At 37.3% G+C, this 17,764-nt stretch overlaps 1 protein-coding gene across 1 annotated transcript in view; it reads left to right on the top strand.

The window, feature by feature from the left end:
* The window catches only part of ATM (ATM serine/threonine kinase), a 56,791-nt gene that overhangs the window by 34,831 nt on the left and 4,196 nt on the right, over positions 1 to 17,764 (top strand). The window contains exons 40-57 of the mRNA XM_072326625.1: positions 332 to 437; positions 1,062 to 1,150; positions 1,241 to 1,343; positions 2,561 to 2,709; positions 3,188 to 3,292; positions 3,808 to 3,927; positions 4,806 to 5,040; positions 6,360 to 6,527; positions 7,627 to 7,746; positions 8,575 to 8,792; positions 9,858 to 10,065; positions 10,986 to 11,099; positions 11,510 to 11,668; positions 12,726 to 12,864; positions 13,324 to 13,406; positions 14,704 to 14,844; positions 15,886 to 16,002; positions 17,511 to 17,660. Of these exons, the coding sequence (XP_072182726.1) occupies positions 332 to 437; positions 1,062 to 1,150; positions 1,241 to 1,343; positions 2,561 to 2,709; positions 3,188 to 3,292; positions 3,808 to 3,927; positions 4,806 to 5,040; positions 6,360 to 6,527; positions 7,627 to 7,746; positions 8,575 to 8,792; positions 9,858 to 10,065; positions 10,986 to 11,099; positions 11,510 to 11,668; positions 12,726 to 12,864; positions 13,324 to 13,406; positions 14,704 to 14,844; positions 15,886 to 16,002; positions 17,511 to 17,660 (2,524 nt within the window). The remainder of the gene's footprint in view (positions 1 to 331; positions 438 to 1,061; positions 1,151 to 1,240; positions 1,344 to 2,560; positions 2,710 to 3,187; positions 3,293 to 3,807; positions 3,928 to 4,805; positions 5,041 to 6,359; positions 6,528 to 7,626; positions 7,747 to 8,574; positions 8,793 to 9,857; positions 10,066 to 10,985; positions 11,100 to 11,509; positions 11,669 to 12,725; positions 12,865 to 13,323; positions 13,407 to 14,703; positions 14,845 to 15,885; positions 16,003 to 17,510; positions 17,661 to 17,764) is intronic.

Here is a 17,764-nt window from a genome sequence, read left to right as displayed (position 1 = left end):
CTTGCTTCAGGCAGTCACAAAAGCAAATTAGCAATTTGATTTAATAAAAATTAGACATTACGTGCTTCCGAAAAACAAAAACAAAACAAAAAAACCAGCCAACCAAGCAAAAAAAAACCACCCTTGATGATGATATTCGCAATTCAGTTGATCTATTTTCTATTCTGGTAAGAGCTGTTTTAAATAACCTGGAAAGACAACAGAAGTGCTCTTGCATTTCGTGTATGTGCCATAATTCTGACGTGTTCTTTTATCATTTAATTCTTTGTGTGAAAATTTTGATCTTGATCACTTGATCACTGATCTTCACCAGTTCAAACATTTCTTGTAGGTCTTCTTTTAAAGCAGCTAAAAGTTTGACATTTGAAGAAGAAAGTGAAAAATCAACTATTGCTATTTTGAATGAAAAGAGTAAAGAAACTGGCATAAGTTTACAGGTATATGTCTGTGCTTAGTAATCTTTGAGCCTTCTTGTATAAATTTGTTAGTATTAAGTCTCATCTGAGCTAACAGCTAGTCAAGTTGAACTTGAAAAGCTATGTTTGAAAGTTCTACCTGTGCTCAGAGTGAACTCAATGGCCTTGGCAGGCACGTTAAATGCAGTGTTTGTTTACATGAAACACTCACTAGATGGCAAATGTTCAATGACAGCAAAGCAGACTTTGTTCCCCAAAAGAGCTGACCTTATGGTGGTAAGCAGCCAAATAGAGCATTTCTGTTTTGTCATAGAGGAATTCTAATTAAAAATCAGTGAGCTAGTGTAGTTGTAGTAATGGCAAAAGCATGAGCTCATACAAGTCTTACTTAATAAAATCCTTGTTGATTATACTTCCTTCCTTAGCTCATTATTCTAGAGCTTTACCTAGTTCCAAGCTTTGCTATGCAACAGATTTTTCTTTCAGTGCTGGTATTACTGAGATATTGCATAAAAGCCAATTAAGCAAGGGTAACAACATACTACATGGAAGGGATCTGTCTTTATGAAAGTACATGGTATGTATAAAGATCACCTGAACTAGTTCCAAAAAATGTAACTCTTTATTTTATGGTGTACTTTTTAGGACCTTCTCATGGACATATATAAAAGTATTGGAGAGCCTGACAGTCTCTATGGTTGTGGTGGAGGAAGAATGTTACAGCCATTAGCACGGTATTATTTGTTAATGATCTTTCATTCCTTAAAGTAATTGGTTTCATTTCTCAGTAAGGAACTTAAATTTAAAACTTTAACTTACAATAGGATAAGAACATATGAGCATGAAGCAGTATGGGATAAAGCTCTTTTGACATATGACCTCGAGGCAACCCTCGCTCCATCTACTCGCCAAGCAGGGATAATAGAGGTAATTTTATTTTTTAATAGGAAATGAATGTAGGAATTGATATCTGCTGTACTCGGTCGTTCATACTAAAAATAAGATTGTTTTAGGACAATCTAGGTGTGCCCCCAGTGGCGCAGTGGTTTAAGCTGCTGCCTGCGGCACTGGAGGGCCCGGGTTCGAATCCCCCCTGTGGCGCAGGGGTAGAAGTGCCACTTCGCTACACAGAGGGCTCGAAACCCGGGAGTTGGACTCAATGATCTCTAAGGTCCCTTCCAACTCGCACGATACTATGATACTGTGATATGATGACTTAAAGAGGCCTCTTTGGTGATCGAGATCCTCTGTTGTTGTAGGTAGCCAAGCTATATAAAGTAAGACAGATCAGTATTTATCCTGAAAACACCCATGCTTATTGTCCTTTTGTCACTTGACCATAATCTCTATCTCAGATCATGAACTTTGTCAAATATTTCAAAATACATCTTATTTTATACAAATTTTGTGCAGCTTCTAAAATGATGGAATATAAAAAGTAATTGGTTATTTTTTCCATCTGATTCTTTAAACCTATACATTATGGCTACTGTCTTACTGAAAATTGTATTTTGTACAAAATCAATAAATGGAATTGATGTTGTCCTGTTTTGATGTGTTAAAATATGTTACTTTTTTTTTGTCCTAAAAATGTTTGCACCACTTCTGTAGTAACATGAGCATGCCTGCATTATGCTTCATTTACTTTTGCTGTGTTATTTTCTAATTATTTAGTGTCACTATTAATCTTCCACAGCGTTAGCCAATTCATGTTGGCTAAACATATGATGTGGATAAGTGATCACAATTATAACATCATCATGGCCTTCAGGTGGATAGGAATTAAACAGTTGTAGGAAGCTTCTTCCCCAGGAAAAAGCAGTAAAGCGAATTTTGGCTTAATACCCAGGAATAATGGAATGGAGAAATGTGAGCAGATGGTTCATTTCAAATACATCATGAAAAATGTATTTCAAAGAATGCCAGTGACAGTAGTAATAAACCATTTTACAAGTTTGCCGGTGTTAACAGTGTGACTAATAGCTATCCTATTTAAAGCTTTTTGTGCTGAGTCGAGAAGTATTTATGGTTCTGCCTTACCAGCAAAGGATTCTTTGTTACCAAAGGTAAAACACATCCTTTTAAAAAACAATTCAGATTGTCTAAGGAGGAAAAGCAACGTTCATTATCTTTGTTAATTGCAGGCTTTGCAGAATTTTGGGCTTTGCCACACTCTTTCCATGTATTTAAAAGGACTGGAACATGAAAACACTGAGTGGTGTGCAGAGCTACAGGAAATACGCTACCAGGCAGCATGGAGGAATATGCAGTGGGACAGCATCTCATCTGTCAAGTAAATCAACTTACTTTTTTCACTTTCTTGACTGGAAGACAGTAGTTTCAGTTCCATGCAAACAGAAGATGTTTGAATATAATTAGCCATGAAGGCTAATTGCACCCTGGCTTGTATCAGAAATAGTGTGGCCAGTAAAACTGGGGAAGTGATTTTCCTTTTCACAGAATAATAGAATGGCCCGTGTTGAAAAGGATCATCTGGTTTCAACCCCCCTGCTATGTGCAGGGTCACCAACCACCAGACCAGGCTGCCCAGTCAATCAGGCATTCCCAGATTTGTATAGTGCTGTGAACATAATATGAACTCCGTTGTTTTTGAGAATTGAGAAGGTTACATTATAATTTTTTGTAACGTGAAACAGCAGTTCACCCAGCCACAGATAATGTTCTCATAGAATATTCATTATAAAGACAAAGTTGACTCCTTTGCACAGATTTCCCCTTAATTTTATGTTATTTTTCTTTTTTTTTTAAAGGAGTGAGACAGGTGGATCAGGGTACCATGAATCATTGTATGATGCTCTTCAGTCTCTACGAGATAAAGAATTTTCTACCTTTTATGACACTCTTAAGGTTGCAAGGTAAAAACAAAGCAAACAAAAAAAAGATGGAGAGAATATGTGTGCACGTGTGTGTGTATGTGTGTGTTTGTAGCCACAGGTTCTTTGTAAATACTATAACAAGGTTCTGTGGCTTTAAATTGATACTCATTCATAGAATAAAATCAGTTCTTCTGGACTGTGAATTAATTTCTGTGTTTTTAACCTGTGCATATGTAATTTGAGTGTTAATTAGAGATATTTTTCCAGTAGTATGCATCCTTTATTTAGCAGTCCTCTGAAATAGATTTAGGTTCTTACTGGTTTTTTTGGGTCAGCTATTTTATATGCTTTGTTTATATTTTTCATATTCATTATCAAACTTTTTTGTTTTTTTCTTAACTTTGATGGTACTACAAAATTATACTTGCTGTTTAATTTCTGTTCACTATATTGAAATGTCATGGTAATTTGGAATTCTTTGTAGATACTTAAAACTGTTACAAAAATATGTATATTTATATATGTATATTGGTATTTCTCTGTTACATCTACAGGGTGAATGAAGTAGAAGAGCTGTGCAAAGGCAGTCTCGAGTCTGTGTATACGTTATATCCAAGTCTTTGCAGATTACAGCTCATTGGAGAGCTGGAAAATATAGGTCTGCTATTTTCCAGGTACCTTTACAGCTTTGTTTTGTACTGCTTTTTCAGTTTTCTGAAATTTGATAATCAGGTCTGGTAACAAACAAAATGACCTCACCAGATTTTATTCCTAAACTTTTCACACTCCGCCTAAATAAGTTATGGATGTTAGCTTTAGAATGGGAACACAAATGCAGATACTTTCTGTTTCCAGACTGAATTTATTTCTGGTCTAGTTTTAACTATTTGGTACTGTGCCCATATTGTATTTTAATGTAGCTACTTTCTTTCCTTTGTTTTGAGTTCCCTGGTGCACCTCAGGGCAGCAGCCGTGCCTCCCAGCCTCTGGTGTGCTGAAATAACCGAGTATTCTCTCCCTATGATTCTATTGAAATTTGCTTCAATTTGAACCACTTTTGTCATGGTTCAGTATTGCCATCAGCATTCCAGATAAATTCTTACAATTGCTTTTTAATAGTGCCATTAATATCACACTTTTTTCTGCCGTAGTTGTATGAGTTTGGTTGTTTACAGACATTCTACTGTGATTTGGTGTGTTGGGATTACTAAGAACCTTTGTATTTGTACTTAATGAACTTAGAAAATCATTCATGCAATGAAAACCTGTACTGCTGCAATGTCACAGAATTTGAATTTGTTCTTATTTTAATCTGTGTGTGACCTGTGGAGCAAAATGGGAGTTCTTCAAGTAGTCCTGTGTGCATGTGATTGCCTTTGCCGATGGTTTTCAAAACAACTTAATCAACAGTATTTACAGTTGGGTTTTACGGGCTGTTTCTTGGTTTTGAACTGTAGATTGTGAACTTTGCTGTTGTTACTCATCTTGCATTTCACAAGTATTTAGAACAAGAATTAATAACAGGTCTTTTCCATTTTGGTAACGGCTGCAGACCTGCTACAACTCAACAACTGAATGATATTTATTTGAAATGGCAGAGACAGTCCCAGCTTCTTGAGGACAGTGACTTCCATTTCCAGGAACCTATCATGGCTCTGCGCACTGTAATTTTGGAGATCTTGCTTGAAAAGGAGAATGAAAGTGCCAAAAAAGAATGTATTAAAGACATTCTCACCAAACATCTGGTGGAGCTCTCTAAATTGGCAAGAACTGCTAATAATACCCAGGTAACAAATTACAGGAAAAGTTAGTGATGAATGGGTTGTTTTTCAGTTTGTAAAATAAGCTGATTTTTCAGCAGCTCTAAACTGTATTCTAAGTTCATCCATTGAGTTTTTGGAGGCTTAAAATATGTAGAACTTACTTGGTGTATTTATTGGCATTTTTTCTTATTTTTGCTCATAGCCACAAGCCACTTCCTGAAGAAGATAATACTAAAATGATTTTTTATCAAAGAATTCTCTTATGACTCCATTACTTTTCTTTTGTAGAGTTTTATATATCCATTTTCACTTGCAAAATATTGTTCTGGTTTTCCAGATGAAGGCTGCTGAAAGAACACTATTGCATCTGTTTATTTAGTGTTATCTTTGAGGATTTATATGCTGGCAGCACCATTGTACTGTGTGAAATATCTCTGTGAATGGTTTAATGGGCTTTGCAGTAATGGTGGTTTCTGTAGCTGCTCATGCTGAAAACATTTAAGATCCAGAGTCAACTCTGGCTCATTCTAGCCAATGCATCTGGAATAGTAACTCAACCATAATTTATAGAGCATCTGTATCCTTGAATGTAGGAAATTTCTGTAGGAAGTAGTTCCAGCTAAATGCGTAACCTGTGAAAGTGACTAACTGGTATGGGGAAGGACATTAAAATTTGCGTTCAGAATGTTTCTAAATCTGTCAGTGAATAGTGTTTAATTAGTAGAACTCTTTGACTTCATGAAATAGAGCTGTTTACTCAGTGCCTCTAGAACTGTTTGGGAAATTATCTTCTCAATGTTTTTTTTTAAATCTTTTACCTACCCAGCTACTAACACTTTGCTGAGGAGTGTCCTGTATGAGCCTAAATAGAAGTGCACGGTTTTTACTTTGATTTTTAGTTACAGAAAAAAAAAAAAAAAAAAAAGGATTAAAATTGAGATGTTTTGTCTGGGGGGGTTTAAAAGCTTCTGACATACTGAGCCAGTGCATGCCTGAAAACACTGTCATTCCAGTCTATTCAGTGTTATAGGTCACGAACAACTTTGGGGACGTACTTTTGTGCCTTTCAGACTGTGTGACGTTTAAAACATTCATGTTATTAATTTGGGAGTCTGTGAAGTTCAATTCTGTATTCTGTTTTCATTGCAAGCTGGGATTTTGTTCAAGTTTGTGGAAAGATTGCTTTGTTGCTTTGTTTCTTTCCTCAAAATATGTACTTAGCATTAGATAGACAGAATATGCTGCACATAAAGAACAAATTAAGATGAAGCGTAGAAACAAAATTTGCTATCAGATCCATGTATTTGACCTAAAGAATTGTTGATTAACTTTTTTTTCCCCAGCTTCCAGAAAGAGCTATGTTTCACATCAAACAACACAACCCAACACAATATGGGGTTTCTGAATGGCAACTAGAAGAAGCTCAGGTTTTCTGGGCTAAAAAGGAAGAGAGCCTTGCACTGAATATTCTGAAAGAGTTGATAAAAAAATTAGATGCAAATTGGTTTCAGGTACGTGCTATACAATTTGAGATCTTACGGAAATTAACTTATTTAAAATCAGATCCGTGGTTTTCTCTTGGAATAAAAAAAGAAGGCTGTCTGCAGTATTACAAAATCTACTTTTCAGTTTCTGGATGTGTGAAGGAAAAAAAAAGATCTGTATTGCAAATTGTAACCAGGGATTTCAAAGGGAATCCATAGGAGTGGCAAGTGTCAGAATTCAGCTTCCAGTGCCACCACTGTGAGATTTATAGCTATTCAAATTCAGGCATCAATTAATTAATATCAATTTCCCTTCATTAAAGCAAGTGAACATGTTTTGTACAATGTTGTCTGATAGAAGTATATCTTCTTGTTCTGTGCCATTTATTAAATGGAATAATATCCAAGCAGAACTATTTAAGTATATTATGTTGGGAATACTGTACATCTTTGTTACAGGATAAAGATTTTATCCTTTGTTTTATCCTTTGTCGTTATTGTGTAGTTATATATACGGTCTGTGATACACATCAGCTTGTTACAGTCAGTGTTATCATCTCAGTCAGGTGGTCTTTAATATGTATCCTGTACTATTTTGGAAACTTGTCCTGCTGTAGAATTAAAGCTGAGCTTCCAGTCTGCAGGCAAGTACATTGGAAATCCAATCCATCATCTTTTCAGAGCACTTTTTAACCAAGTTTCCATATAGATGTATGTCAGAAAAGTGTAATGATCACATGTGGCTATCACAACACCTGGTCCTCCCTACACTGTGCACAGTGGTAATTCAAATTAAATGGGTATATTAGAAATAACTGTTCTGGAAACACACTCTGAATTCATTTCATTTTTATTCGTTTTTGTTATTATTTTATTGAGATTTTCATTGTTCAATCTGTCAGATACTTTGACGTATGTACTGTTCTGATGTGATTTAACTTACTGACTGCTGTGTATATGGAGAGTAAATGACAGTGTAAGTGCTTGCATGTAATAGGCCTAAGTGACTGAATTATGTTTAGAGGAGTTAAAAACTTTGTAAATTGTCTACCTAATATGTCCGTGTTTTCTTCATTTGATGCCTTTCTTTTTTCTTTTTTTTCTCCCCAAATTTGCTTTCGTAAAGGTAGAGAATGATCCTCGCCTGAAACTGATGTATACAGAGTGTCTGAGGCTATGCGGAACCTGGTTAGCAGAAACATGTTTGGAAAACCCTACAGTCATCATGCAGAAATACTTAGAGAAGGTTCGTTCAGTCTTTGCTGTGCTCAGTCTTTGAGATAATGCTGTTGTAAAATATTTTGTTAAAATGTCAAGTACATCTTACAATTCAGCCTTTATTATTCTGGGTTGAAAGCAGAGTTTCTTAGTTGTAAACAAAGCAAACTTTATAGTTTCAGATAGCACTATGTAACACTGTAATCGTATGAAGTATTCACAGTATGGTTTTTAGAATGTACAGTGAAACATCTATTCATATTGTCTTAAAAGAGATAATGACTTCTAAAGTTCGCCTTTTTCCTTCCACCCCATTCCCATCTTTTCACCCTCAGGACAGGTCACTCTCTGGGTTGTATTTACTGTATGGGGATTGTATTTGTAGCAGTTTCATTCCAGGTGTCGAATGTGCCCACCTTTCTTTATTTCTAATCTGCAAAACTGCCTTTCTCTTTCACCTTCTACATTGTTTCATCACTCTGGTAATTTGTATCAGTGACTTTCACATAACATTTCCTTCTCTTTTTGGCACTTTTTGACTGTTTTCTATTTTTTTCTTACTATGTTTACAAGGTTGCAAAACTTCATGCATAGTTACACTAAAAATAGATTGTGTTGTGAAAGTAGCCTGATAGATTTTATTTTGTATGTATGTATCTTCAATCAGAGGCATCCTTAACTAACACCGTTAGGTCAGAGAAGCACGTGGCCCTGCTTGAACCCTGCTTGAAGGGTTTGGATAAGACGACCTCCAGGAGTACCTTCCATTCTGTTATAGTAGTTTGGTCAGGTGCTGTGCAGTAGCCAACTGTGTATCTCATTATCAGCCTTACCATTATTGTAACTTTCCTTCTAGGCTGTGGAAATTGCTGCAAGCCACCGTGGAGACAACAGTGATGAACTGAAGAAAGGAAAGACAAAGGCTTTCCTGTCTTTGGCTCGTTTCTCTGATAATCAGTACCAGCGAATTGAGAATTACATGAAATCCTCGGAGTTTGAAAATAAGCAGGCATTACTGAAGAAGGCCAAGGAGGAGGTTGGCCTCCTGAGGGAGCGTAGAGTTCAGACCAATAGGTGAGCATTCAGACTGAGAGGTGGTTACTTCAGAGCCATTAAAGGTTTCGTATTCACTAATTCTCTATCCATCTGGGCAAGTGGTACAGCATGACTCTCATCTCTACAGCAGTGCCTTAATCTGTAATCCTCACTACCTGTAGTTACTGAACTGTGTTTGGACATTGTCTAGGAAGGTTCTTGTTGGCATGGGCCAAAACTAAGCCAACGACCTTTGCAGTGGTTAAAAAGTATGGATGATCATGAGCCAGAATTCACATTTATTCCCCATTTGACAGAGAAAATGTTACAGAGTAAAAATAAGTGAGTTTGACATATTTTTTCCATCAAACATTTGGTGAAAGTTTATGATTCATCTTAATGTAGAACTATTAAAAGAATTAGTGAGAGCAGTTGCAAGCAGGTGATGAAATCTAACTTCAGCAGTTGGAAAGTGGAGTTGATGCACAAATGATCTGTACTGAATATTCTAGGCTGGATGTGGCTCTGGGCAGCCTGGTCTGGTGGTTGGCAACCCTGCAGGTAGCAGAGGCGTTGAAAGCAGATGATAATTGTGGTTCTTTTCAACACAGGCCATTCTTAGGAAGAACTTCTTTACAGAAAGGGTGGTTAGGTACTGGAATGGGCTCCCCAGGGAGGTGGTTGAATCGCCATCCCTGGATGTGTTTAAGAGCCGTTTGAATGCGGTACTCAGGGATATGATTTAGTGGAGGGTTTTTAGAGTTAGGGTACTGGTTAGGCTGCGGTTGGACTTGATGATCTTCAAGGTCTTTTCCAACCTGGGTAATTCTATGATTCTGTGATTCACATTCATACCAGGATTGAGATTAAATCATCAGAAAGAAAAAAGACATAAAGTATTTACTTAGAGTGATGGGTTTGTTTGGACAGGCACCAAAGGAATAGCTTCCACCATTTCATTTCACAGATGTTTATATTATTGTGTCTGTACATATGAAACAAGTTAAAAAAATAAAATGAATTGGTAAGCAGCAGAACTAGGGACAGCCCAGTCAGTTCATTGAGAATTAATTTCTTGTTTAAAAACAATGTTTGTTCACATAGATATACAGTGAAGGTTCAGCGAGAACTTGAGCTGGATGAATGTGCCATCCATGCCCTAACTGAGGATCGCCAGCGTTTCTTGTGCAAAGCAGTGGAGAACTATATCAGCTGTCTGCTAAGTGGAGAGGAACATGATATGTGGATCTTCCGACTCTGTTCCCTGTGGCTTGAAAATTCTGGAGTTGACAGAGTCAATGAAATGATGAAGGTACATCCCCCACTGTTTTTCCTTATTATGCTCTTATGTTCATTATCCATCTTTCTTCTGTTCCTGTTTCTAGAAGATGAATGTTGCTGTGCTGTGTGCTTCTCTTTCTATTTCCTTAACTTTTCCATCAAAATTTGCCTTTTCTGGTCATCATTGCTCATCAGTGAGTTGCTTATCAGTGACAGCTGTCATTTTCACTGCATTTCAATTTTATTTCAACTTAATGAAGCATTTTAATTTGACAAGGCTGTAGGATGAAACATATCCAATGATTCTTCACTGTTGCCAGTGTTGCTTCTTACATATCTTGTATACTACTTATGTCTTTCTTTCTTCAACGGCTGTATGTTGTTCTAGAGATATGTACTGTACATACTTAATACTTCATACTGGGTGAAAGGATGTTCTTCTAGGCTATCTGTAAGACACACTAACCAAGGACTGTTAAGGTTGTTTTTTGGTTGGTTCTGTAATTTCTGCAGTGATGCAGGTTATCTCTTTGTTCTTACATGAATGATCTGGATTTACAACTGCAGAATTTGTTGCTTCCTTTTGTCTTACAGATAACTTTGAAGAACAGTAAGTTTTCCTTTAATTGTATTTTTAACACCCAATTATTTATTGTCTTAAGATAGATTATAAGTTGTAAGTTTTTTTTAATTAGTGAATCTAGATTTGGGGGTATTCTGAACTAATGCTCTACTCTAATAGAACAGCCAATACTGTTTGTCACCAAGGCCTAGGAACATGAACCAAGGTGCTGTGGTTCTCACTGAATTGCCGTATCATCATACAGCAATAATTACTTGGTTTAAATATAACAAGCAAAACCAAGATGTCTCCCCCTTCCCTGATATATGATGATTACAATACTTCATGTTGTTTAATGCAACTTTTTAACTGCGTTTTCTCCACTACAGAAAAACGCAGAGAAAATCCCTTCTTACAAGTTTTTGCCTCTGATGTACCAGCTGGCTGCTCGAATGGGAACCAAGATGATGGGTGGTCTAGGATTTCACGAAGTTCTGCATAATGTAATTCATCTTTTTTGTTTCTGAAGATATTTTGATTGGCGTCGTGGTAAATTCTCCTCAACAGTATGCATCTTCCTTTGTGCAGTCGTAGCCCAGTGAGTTATGGATGTGATAAGTGCTGACTGAAATGAGTGATGAAAACTCAGTATGGGGAGGTATCTAGAAGGGAGAAGATTGGGGATTCTTACATTGCTACGTTGTTGGTTTTGTTGTTGTATAAAACTAGTCTTATGCAGATATAGAAATGCATTATGAATGCATTACAATTCTGGAGGTAATGTCTTCATATTTTCATTCTTTATTTCTTGTGTAGAGTTTTAGAAGCTTAAAAAACGAATGCTGTTAATTAATTAATTTTCTTTCTTCCATACACTTTTCAATAATGGAATCTTTTTGCTTTTCCCTGACAGCTGATGTCTAGGATTTCATTGGATCACCCACATCACTCTCTGTTTATCATACTGGCCTTGGCAAATGCTAACAAAGATGAACTCCTGACAAAAACAGATGCAAAAAGAATAAATAAGTTAATCAAAAATGCACCAAAAGAAATTTCACAGCTTGATGTGGTAACTATGAAAAATTCTATTAGTCACATTCGGTCCTGTAATAAATATTCTATCTCTGTTATTTGATTTAAGGAGTATTTTATTGTAGCGCTCAGCAGCTCACTTTTGTTAAGAAAAACTGAGAGGAAAAAAGTATTTTTTTGTGACAGTACAACTTCCTTTGTGTATGAATTGGTAATTAATGTTGAAGTAGGTTCTTATTAAGGTTAGATAAAGCAAGGTTAACATTTCCTGCAACAAATACCCCCAGTTATTGCATAGCGTTTTGTGATAGATGTCCTTTATGTTATTTAAGTAGGTTCTTGAGTACATCTGTTGTTGAAAGTAGATGCAGAATGGAGCATCTTTCTGCTTTAAGTGGTAACATCTGTTCCAAGTGTTTAGCCTTACATAGTGTACTTTTGTTTCTTTCTATGACGTTAATGTTAAAAGCCTTGATGATATGTAATACTGAACTGCAGCTTCATACTAATATTGTGATTGCTTAATTTTTGCTGGTACCGGCTTATGGAATCAACTCGTGTCTGGATTAATGCCCCTTCTCTCCCCCTTCACTATAATCTGGCATGATTGTTTGTCATTACCCACTTACCCCTCGCCTGATACAAATTTTCACCACATTTGTATGTGTCTTTCTTTTCTTTTGCCATCCCACCCTTAGGAGCAGGTGTAACTAAGTCTGACAGCGTTAGGTACAGAAGGGACACATGGTCATATTTCTTCCCTTGTATTCAGGCTTCTGCTTCATTTGGGATTAAGCAATGGAAGCAGGAAGATGAGGAAAGAACGTCCAAAATGACTTGTCCCTTTCTTTTCTGAAGAATTTTTGCAGTTTTCTTGCACTTTGACTGGACAAATTTACTCTATTTCTACCCTCAATAATATTCAGTTTTTCTCTTTATCTGAGAGATAAAAAGCTCATATCAAAAGAGCTGTCAGTTACTGCAATTTTCTATGTTTTCATACACTTGATCTCAATTGTACATAAGTAGCTGCATGATATTGTGCATTTAATTGAACAAAATGTCATTTGCAATATCTGATTTTTATATTTAAGGACAGAATGGAGGCTGCTAGAAATATAATCAACATCATAAGAAAGAGGAGAGCTCACATGGTTAGAGATGTAGAAGCGCTTTGTGATGCTTACATCACATTAGCGAATGTAGATGCTTCTCCATGGAAAGCCCAAAGAGGTAAGTCTTGAAAAAATGATTCCATGATTTTCATTTTCAGTAGTGAAGATATATGGTTGTACATATTCTTCAATAAATAAAAATCTAAATACTGATATTTTGTTAAAGGAGGTAGTGTGCTAACATGTGGAAGTTTGGTGGCCCTGCCAGGCCAGGCGGGTTGGAGCTTCATGATCCTTGAGGTCCCTTCCAACCTGGGTCATTCTGTGATCTTGCCGTGCTTTTTCTAAATGTAGAATTGAGCTTGGATTAAAAGTTGTAGGCATTGTTTGCATGGTAAGATTTGGACTTTGTGAATATTAAACTCTGGAAAGCTCCAGTTGTCCTCTGGTCATCTTCGTCAGCTCAGAAGAATGCAGTGGGATTTTGGGTCCCAAAAGCAGCATAAGCTGCTTTTTGTGAACTTAAATGTATGTTTATAATTCTAAATGTAAAGGTATGAATTCCATTTAATTACAGGAGGAATAAGTATTCCAGCTGACCAGCCAATTATTAAACTGAAGAACCTGGAGGATGTTGTTGTTCCTACCATGGAAATTAAGGTGACTGAAATTGGAATAATTATATGTTATAATATTATATCTTAGGATTACCTTCAAGTTTTTATGACAGTCAGGCTGTGCATCTCTTTACCAAATTTTGGAGTTCTTTACAAGTCAGTTTATCTGGGATAGTTCCCTGTGAGGTGGGAGATGCCAGCTGAGATACTTCTCATTAGAAGGCCTTTACAAGACCTTGACCCAAAGTCTTAGCTTTACTAGATATGGGCTTCTTTTATGAACATGATTTTGCCACTGTTAGCACTGGTTTGTCTTTGATCATCAAAAGGGGTGATGAGGTCCCTAAACCACAGTTAAGATGTGGGAATCTGAATCTCATATTCTGTAGGAGCTAGCTCAGAGTTTTAGGGCAGAATTCAGTGTTCAGAAAGTGTGAGGTGTTATAGGTCTGCCTCTTCTACTGTTCCCAATGGACTAGTTTATATGCTTTAGCATTCAGTAATGGTGAACGATCCATTCTCATTAGCGTAAATTGATGGTTGTACTGGCATGTATCCTTAGATACCAAACTTGTGGGCATATTTCCTCTACCTAGGAAACCTAGCAGTTTCAGGAGTATGGAATTGCTTTTTGGGCCAACCATCTGAAATTTAAATTTGAAGCTAAACTTCCCTGTGTTAAAGTCCTTCTGGCTGTGTCTATACAGCTGAACAGGCAGGCCAGGGAACTGTCTGAGGCTGTTCGATTTCAGAGGTCCAAAACTACCACTCACACTAAATCACATGTGTCTGTAGGGCCCTCTTGGTCCCCGGTGTTGCTCATCTGTAAGGTGAAATTGTTATTTTCTTTGTTTTTATTCCTCCCCTGTTAAAATGATTTGAAATAGTAAGAGATCTGTAATGTATCCAAATTTCCTTACAGCTAACTGAGTAGGGTTGCTTTGTAACATGAGGATATGCAGGGTGGTTGAAGATACATATCATACAGATAGGGACAGTTTGAGAATCATAGATGGGATCCATTTGCAGCCCAGTGTAAGCCTGATGTCCTCTGACCACACATGAATATTTTCTGGGAGAATGCTAGTTGGCACTAGATGAAGTTGTGTCATTGTTTGTTGAGAAGTCTACAGCACCACATCCAGTGAGGCAAACCAGCGGGAATCACTCTCATGCCTCTGCTCAGCATATTTTTGTAGCTTTTATGGGTATTTTCCTTGTACACAACAGAACACTTATAGTAATATTTAAAATGTGGTTTGCAAATATCTCATTAATATTTTCTCTAAGACAAATGCAGGTATTACTTCTATTAATGTTAAACCACTTTATAATTTCAGGTGGATCCTACAGGAAGATATGAAGACTTGGTGACAATAAGGTCTTTTAAGCCAGAATTTCACTTAGCAGGAGGTCTGAATCTGCCAAAAATAATAAATTGTGTAGGATCCGATGGTAAAGAAAGGAGGCAGCTGGTGAAGGTAGGCTCTGTCTGTTGTAGTGGCAATATTTAAATCATTGTGTCATTTTTCTCTAGTATCACTTGTGTGCCAAAAGCTAACTTCACATGGTTCAGTTTTCCCTCTTTAATGATGCTTTAGTAAAGGAAATCACAGAACATCTTGTAACATTCAATATTTTTGTAAATATCTTTCAAAAAATGCATGTAATATACAATAGCATAAAATAGATTTCCTGGCTGTTACCAGGCCTGCTGACTCATGCAGCCATGTGTGAATTACTGGCCTGGAGCACACATCGAATAAAAACCATCAACATTTTGTGTACTCCATCTCTTGGTTTTTTTAAACACCCATCTAAAAATAATTACGATTCAGGGACAACATGAAACATGTGGGGACACCTACATATCTGAACAATTTCTCAGTGAACTCAGAATCCTAGAATCACAAGGTTGGAAAGGACCTACAAGATCATCCAGTCCAACCTCCCTCCCATTACCATTACTACCACAAGCCACTAAACGATATCTCATAGTTCCTCATCCAGGCGCCTCTTGAACACTGCCAAGGATGGTGACTCCACCACCTCCCTGAGCAGCCATTCCAGTGCCTGACCACTCTCTGAGAGGAAAAGTTCTTTCTTATGTCCAGTCTAAACCTCTTCTGGTACAACTTGCAGCCATTTCCTTGGTTTTACTCTGCCTGGCCCTGATGCCCCTGTAAACGTTCAGGAGCTGCTGTGAGAATTCTGATTGGTGGTTCAGAGTTGGATAGTTATAGAAGTTTTAAGGAGAACTGGGAATCTCCAGGCATACCTTGTCTACTCAGAAGGGCAGTACCAACTGATGGTACCCATCTGCATGTCAGGTTGCTGCATATAGAGAAGCAGCTACTGTAAAAAAGAGTACCTTAAGGTACACAGGTTGTTTGAAACCTTAATTGAATAGCATTTGTGAAAAGGGAGCTGATTGAGTTAATGATGATTCTGAGTGGCAGAACGAGAAGTTGGATGCTGAAAAAAGTGCTCTTTAACTCTTTTTTTCCTTATTTATGTAAAAGGGCCGTGATGATCTGAGACAAGATGCTGTTATGCAGCAGGTTTTCCAGATGTGTAATATGTTGCTCCAGCAGAACACTGAAACGAGGAAGAGAAAATTAACCATCCGAAGATACAAGGTAACCCTGGGCAACTGCTGCAGCAGAGGAAAAAATACTGCTGATAAATGATAAAGTATATTTTCCTCCCCTTTTTGACCTTTTTTTGTTATTTTTGATAATATAAACTATATTTATATATATTTATATGTTGTTGTACAGTTATACAGTAACTAGATAAGCAGAGGTTATACAGATGTTTTGTGTGAAAGATTATCATGATAGAAAGATAATCTATGATAAATGGAAAATGCTCACCGATGCTGAAGGGTAACAGTAAACTCCACAAAGGAGCAATTTCCAGAGAAAGAAATCCTGCCTTAGTGGTGGTCTGCCCTTAAATGAGATCTGGGAGAGGTGGAGCCAAGCTCCACCCCTTCCGGTAGCAGAGCTGAATTACCTTCACCTGTGCTCCTGCAGCTGACTCATTGCTTGCCTCAGATGGTTAATCAGAGGTTCAGGCTGTGATCAGCAGTTTCCCATACAGTTGTTAAAACTGTCCCTATGCCTTAAAGTGCAAAATAAATTTATTATCACAGACCATTTTATTTCCAGCCCTTAGAAAGCTGCTGCTCGTTGTATCTAGTGATACTGTTCAGAGCTTTCTTTATATGAACTTCTAACTGAAATTAAGTCATTTGCAGCCTTTGAATTGTAAGTTATTAAACTTGAGCATACAAGTTTATTCACAAATGCTTGTTAGTTTTAGCCATTCAGTGTTCCTTGAAGTAGAATCCAGAAGTTCTGTATGGAATCTGTTCCGGTGGGATTTGAATTGCAGATCTGTTTCTGTTGGAATTGAGAATACGGCAATGAATTCTAAGTGTAAATGCAGAAAGAGCATTTCATCAGAAATTCTCCTCCATTTCCTTTTTTTATATGTTAGGGATTATAGCGGTAGCTGTGGAGGTGAACCCTGAATAAGTACACTAGAAGTCTAAGTTCTTGTCTTTGACAAGTGAGAATCGTGCATCCCAGAATCTCTCAGGGAAGGTATCTGAACTGCCAGCATAGTCCAGGAGTTCACAGGTGGAGTTTGATTCACATTTGTAAAATAATCTTCAATACAGATGTATGGCTTTACGTGTTTAAAAAGGAACAGGAACAAAGAGGAAGAAAGAGGGGGTTGTATAATGAGATAAGGAGACTCCCATAAGGAAAGAAAATTGAAGGGAACATGCTGGGACTATTTCTCTGAGGCCAGCAGCCTGTTGGTTCTCAAGGCCCATTTCATCTTCTAGAACACTGATCCGAACGTGGAAACTGGGCAGAGTAGTTAAGTTGTACTGAAATATGTAGTGAAGGCTTCTCTGGGCTAAGGAGAAAAATGTGCAGGTATTTGCTAGAAAAGTTTGGTGTTCATTTTATGTGTTTACTTCTGTATTAAGATCATATGTTGTGGTCAGCCGTATGTTTGGTTTTGTGTCTCTTTAAACAAATGCAAGCATCCATCCACCTTGCTCTGCAGGATGTATAGTTGTGGTGTGTGTGTAACTCTCCCCCATGCAGCGCTGGTTTTGTTTGTGCAGGTCGTTCCCCTTTCTCAGAAGAGCGGTGTGCTGGAATGGTGCTCAGGAACGACCCCCATTGGGGAGTTCCTTGTGAACACTGACAAGGGAGCCCACAAGAGATACAGGCCTCATGATTACTCCGGTTTACAGTGCCAGAAGATAATGATGGTGAGTCAAAATAATTAAATAAAAATATTCTGCCACACAGAGAATATGATGTTAGAGTGCAGCGGAGGTGAATTACTATCTTAATTGCCAGAAGACAACATGAA

This window comes from Excalfactoria chinensis, chromosome 1, assembly GCF_039878825.1.
Source record: "Excalfactoria chinensis isolate bCotChi1 chromosome 1, bCotChi1.hap2, whole genome shotgun sequence".
NCBI classification, from domain to species: Eukaryota; Metazoa; Chordata; class Aves; order Galliformes; family Phasianidae; genus Excalfactoria; species Excalfactoria chinensis.
This window is presented reverse-complemented; position numbering and strand designations above follow the sequence as displayed.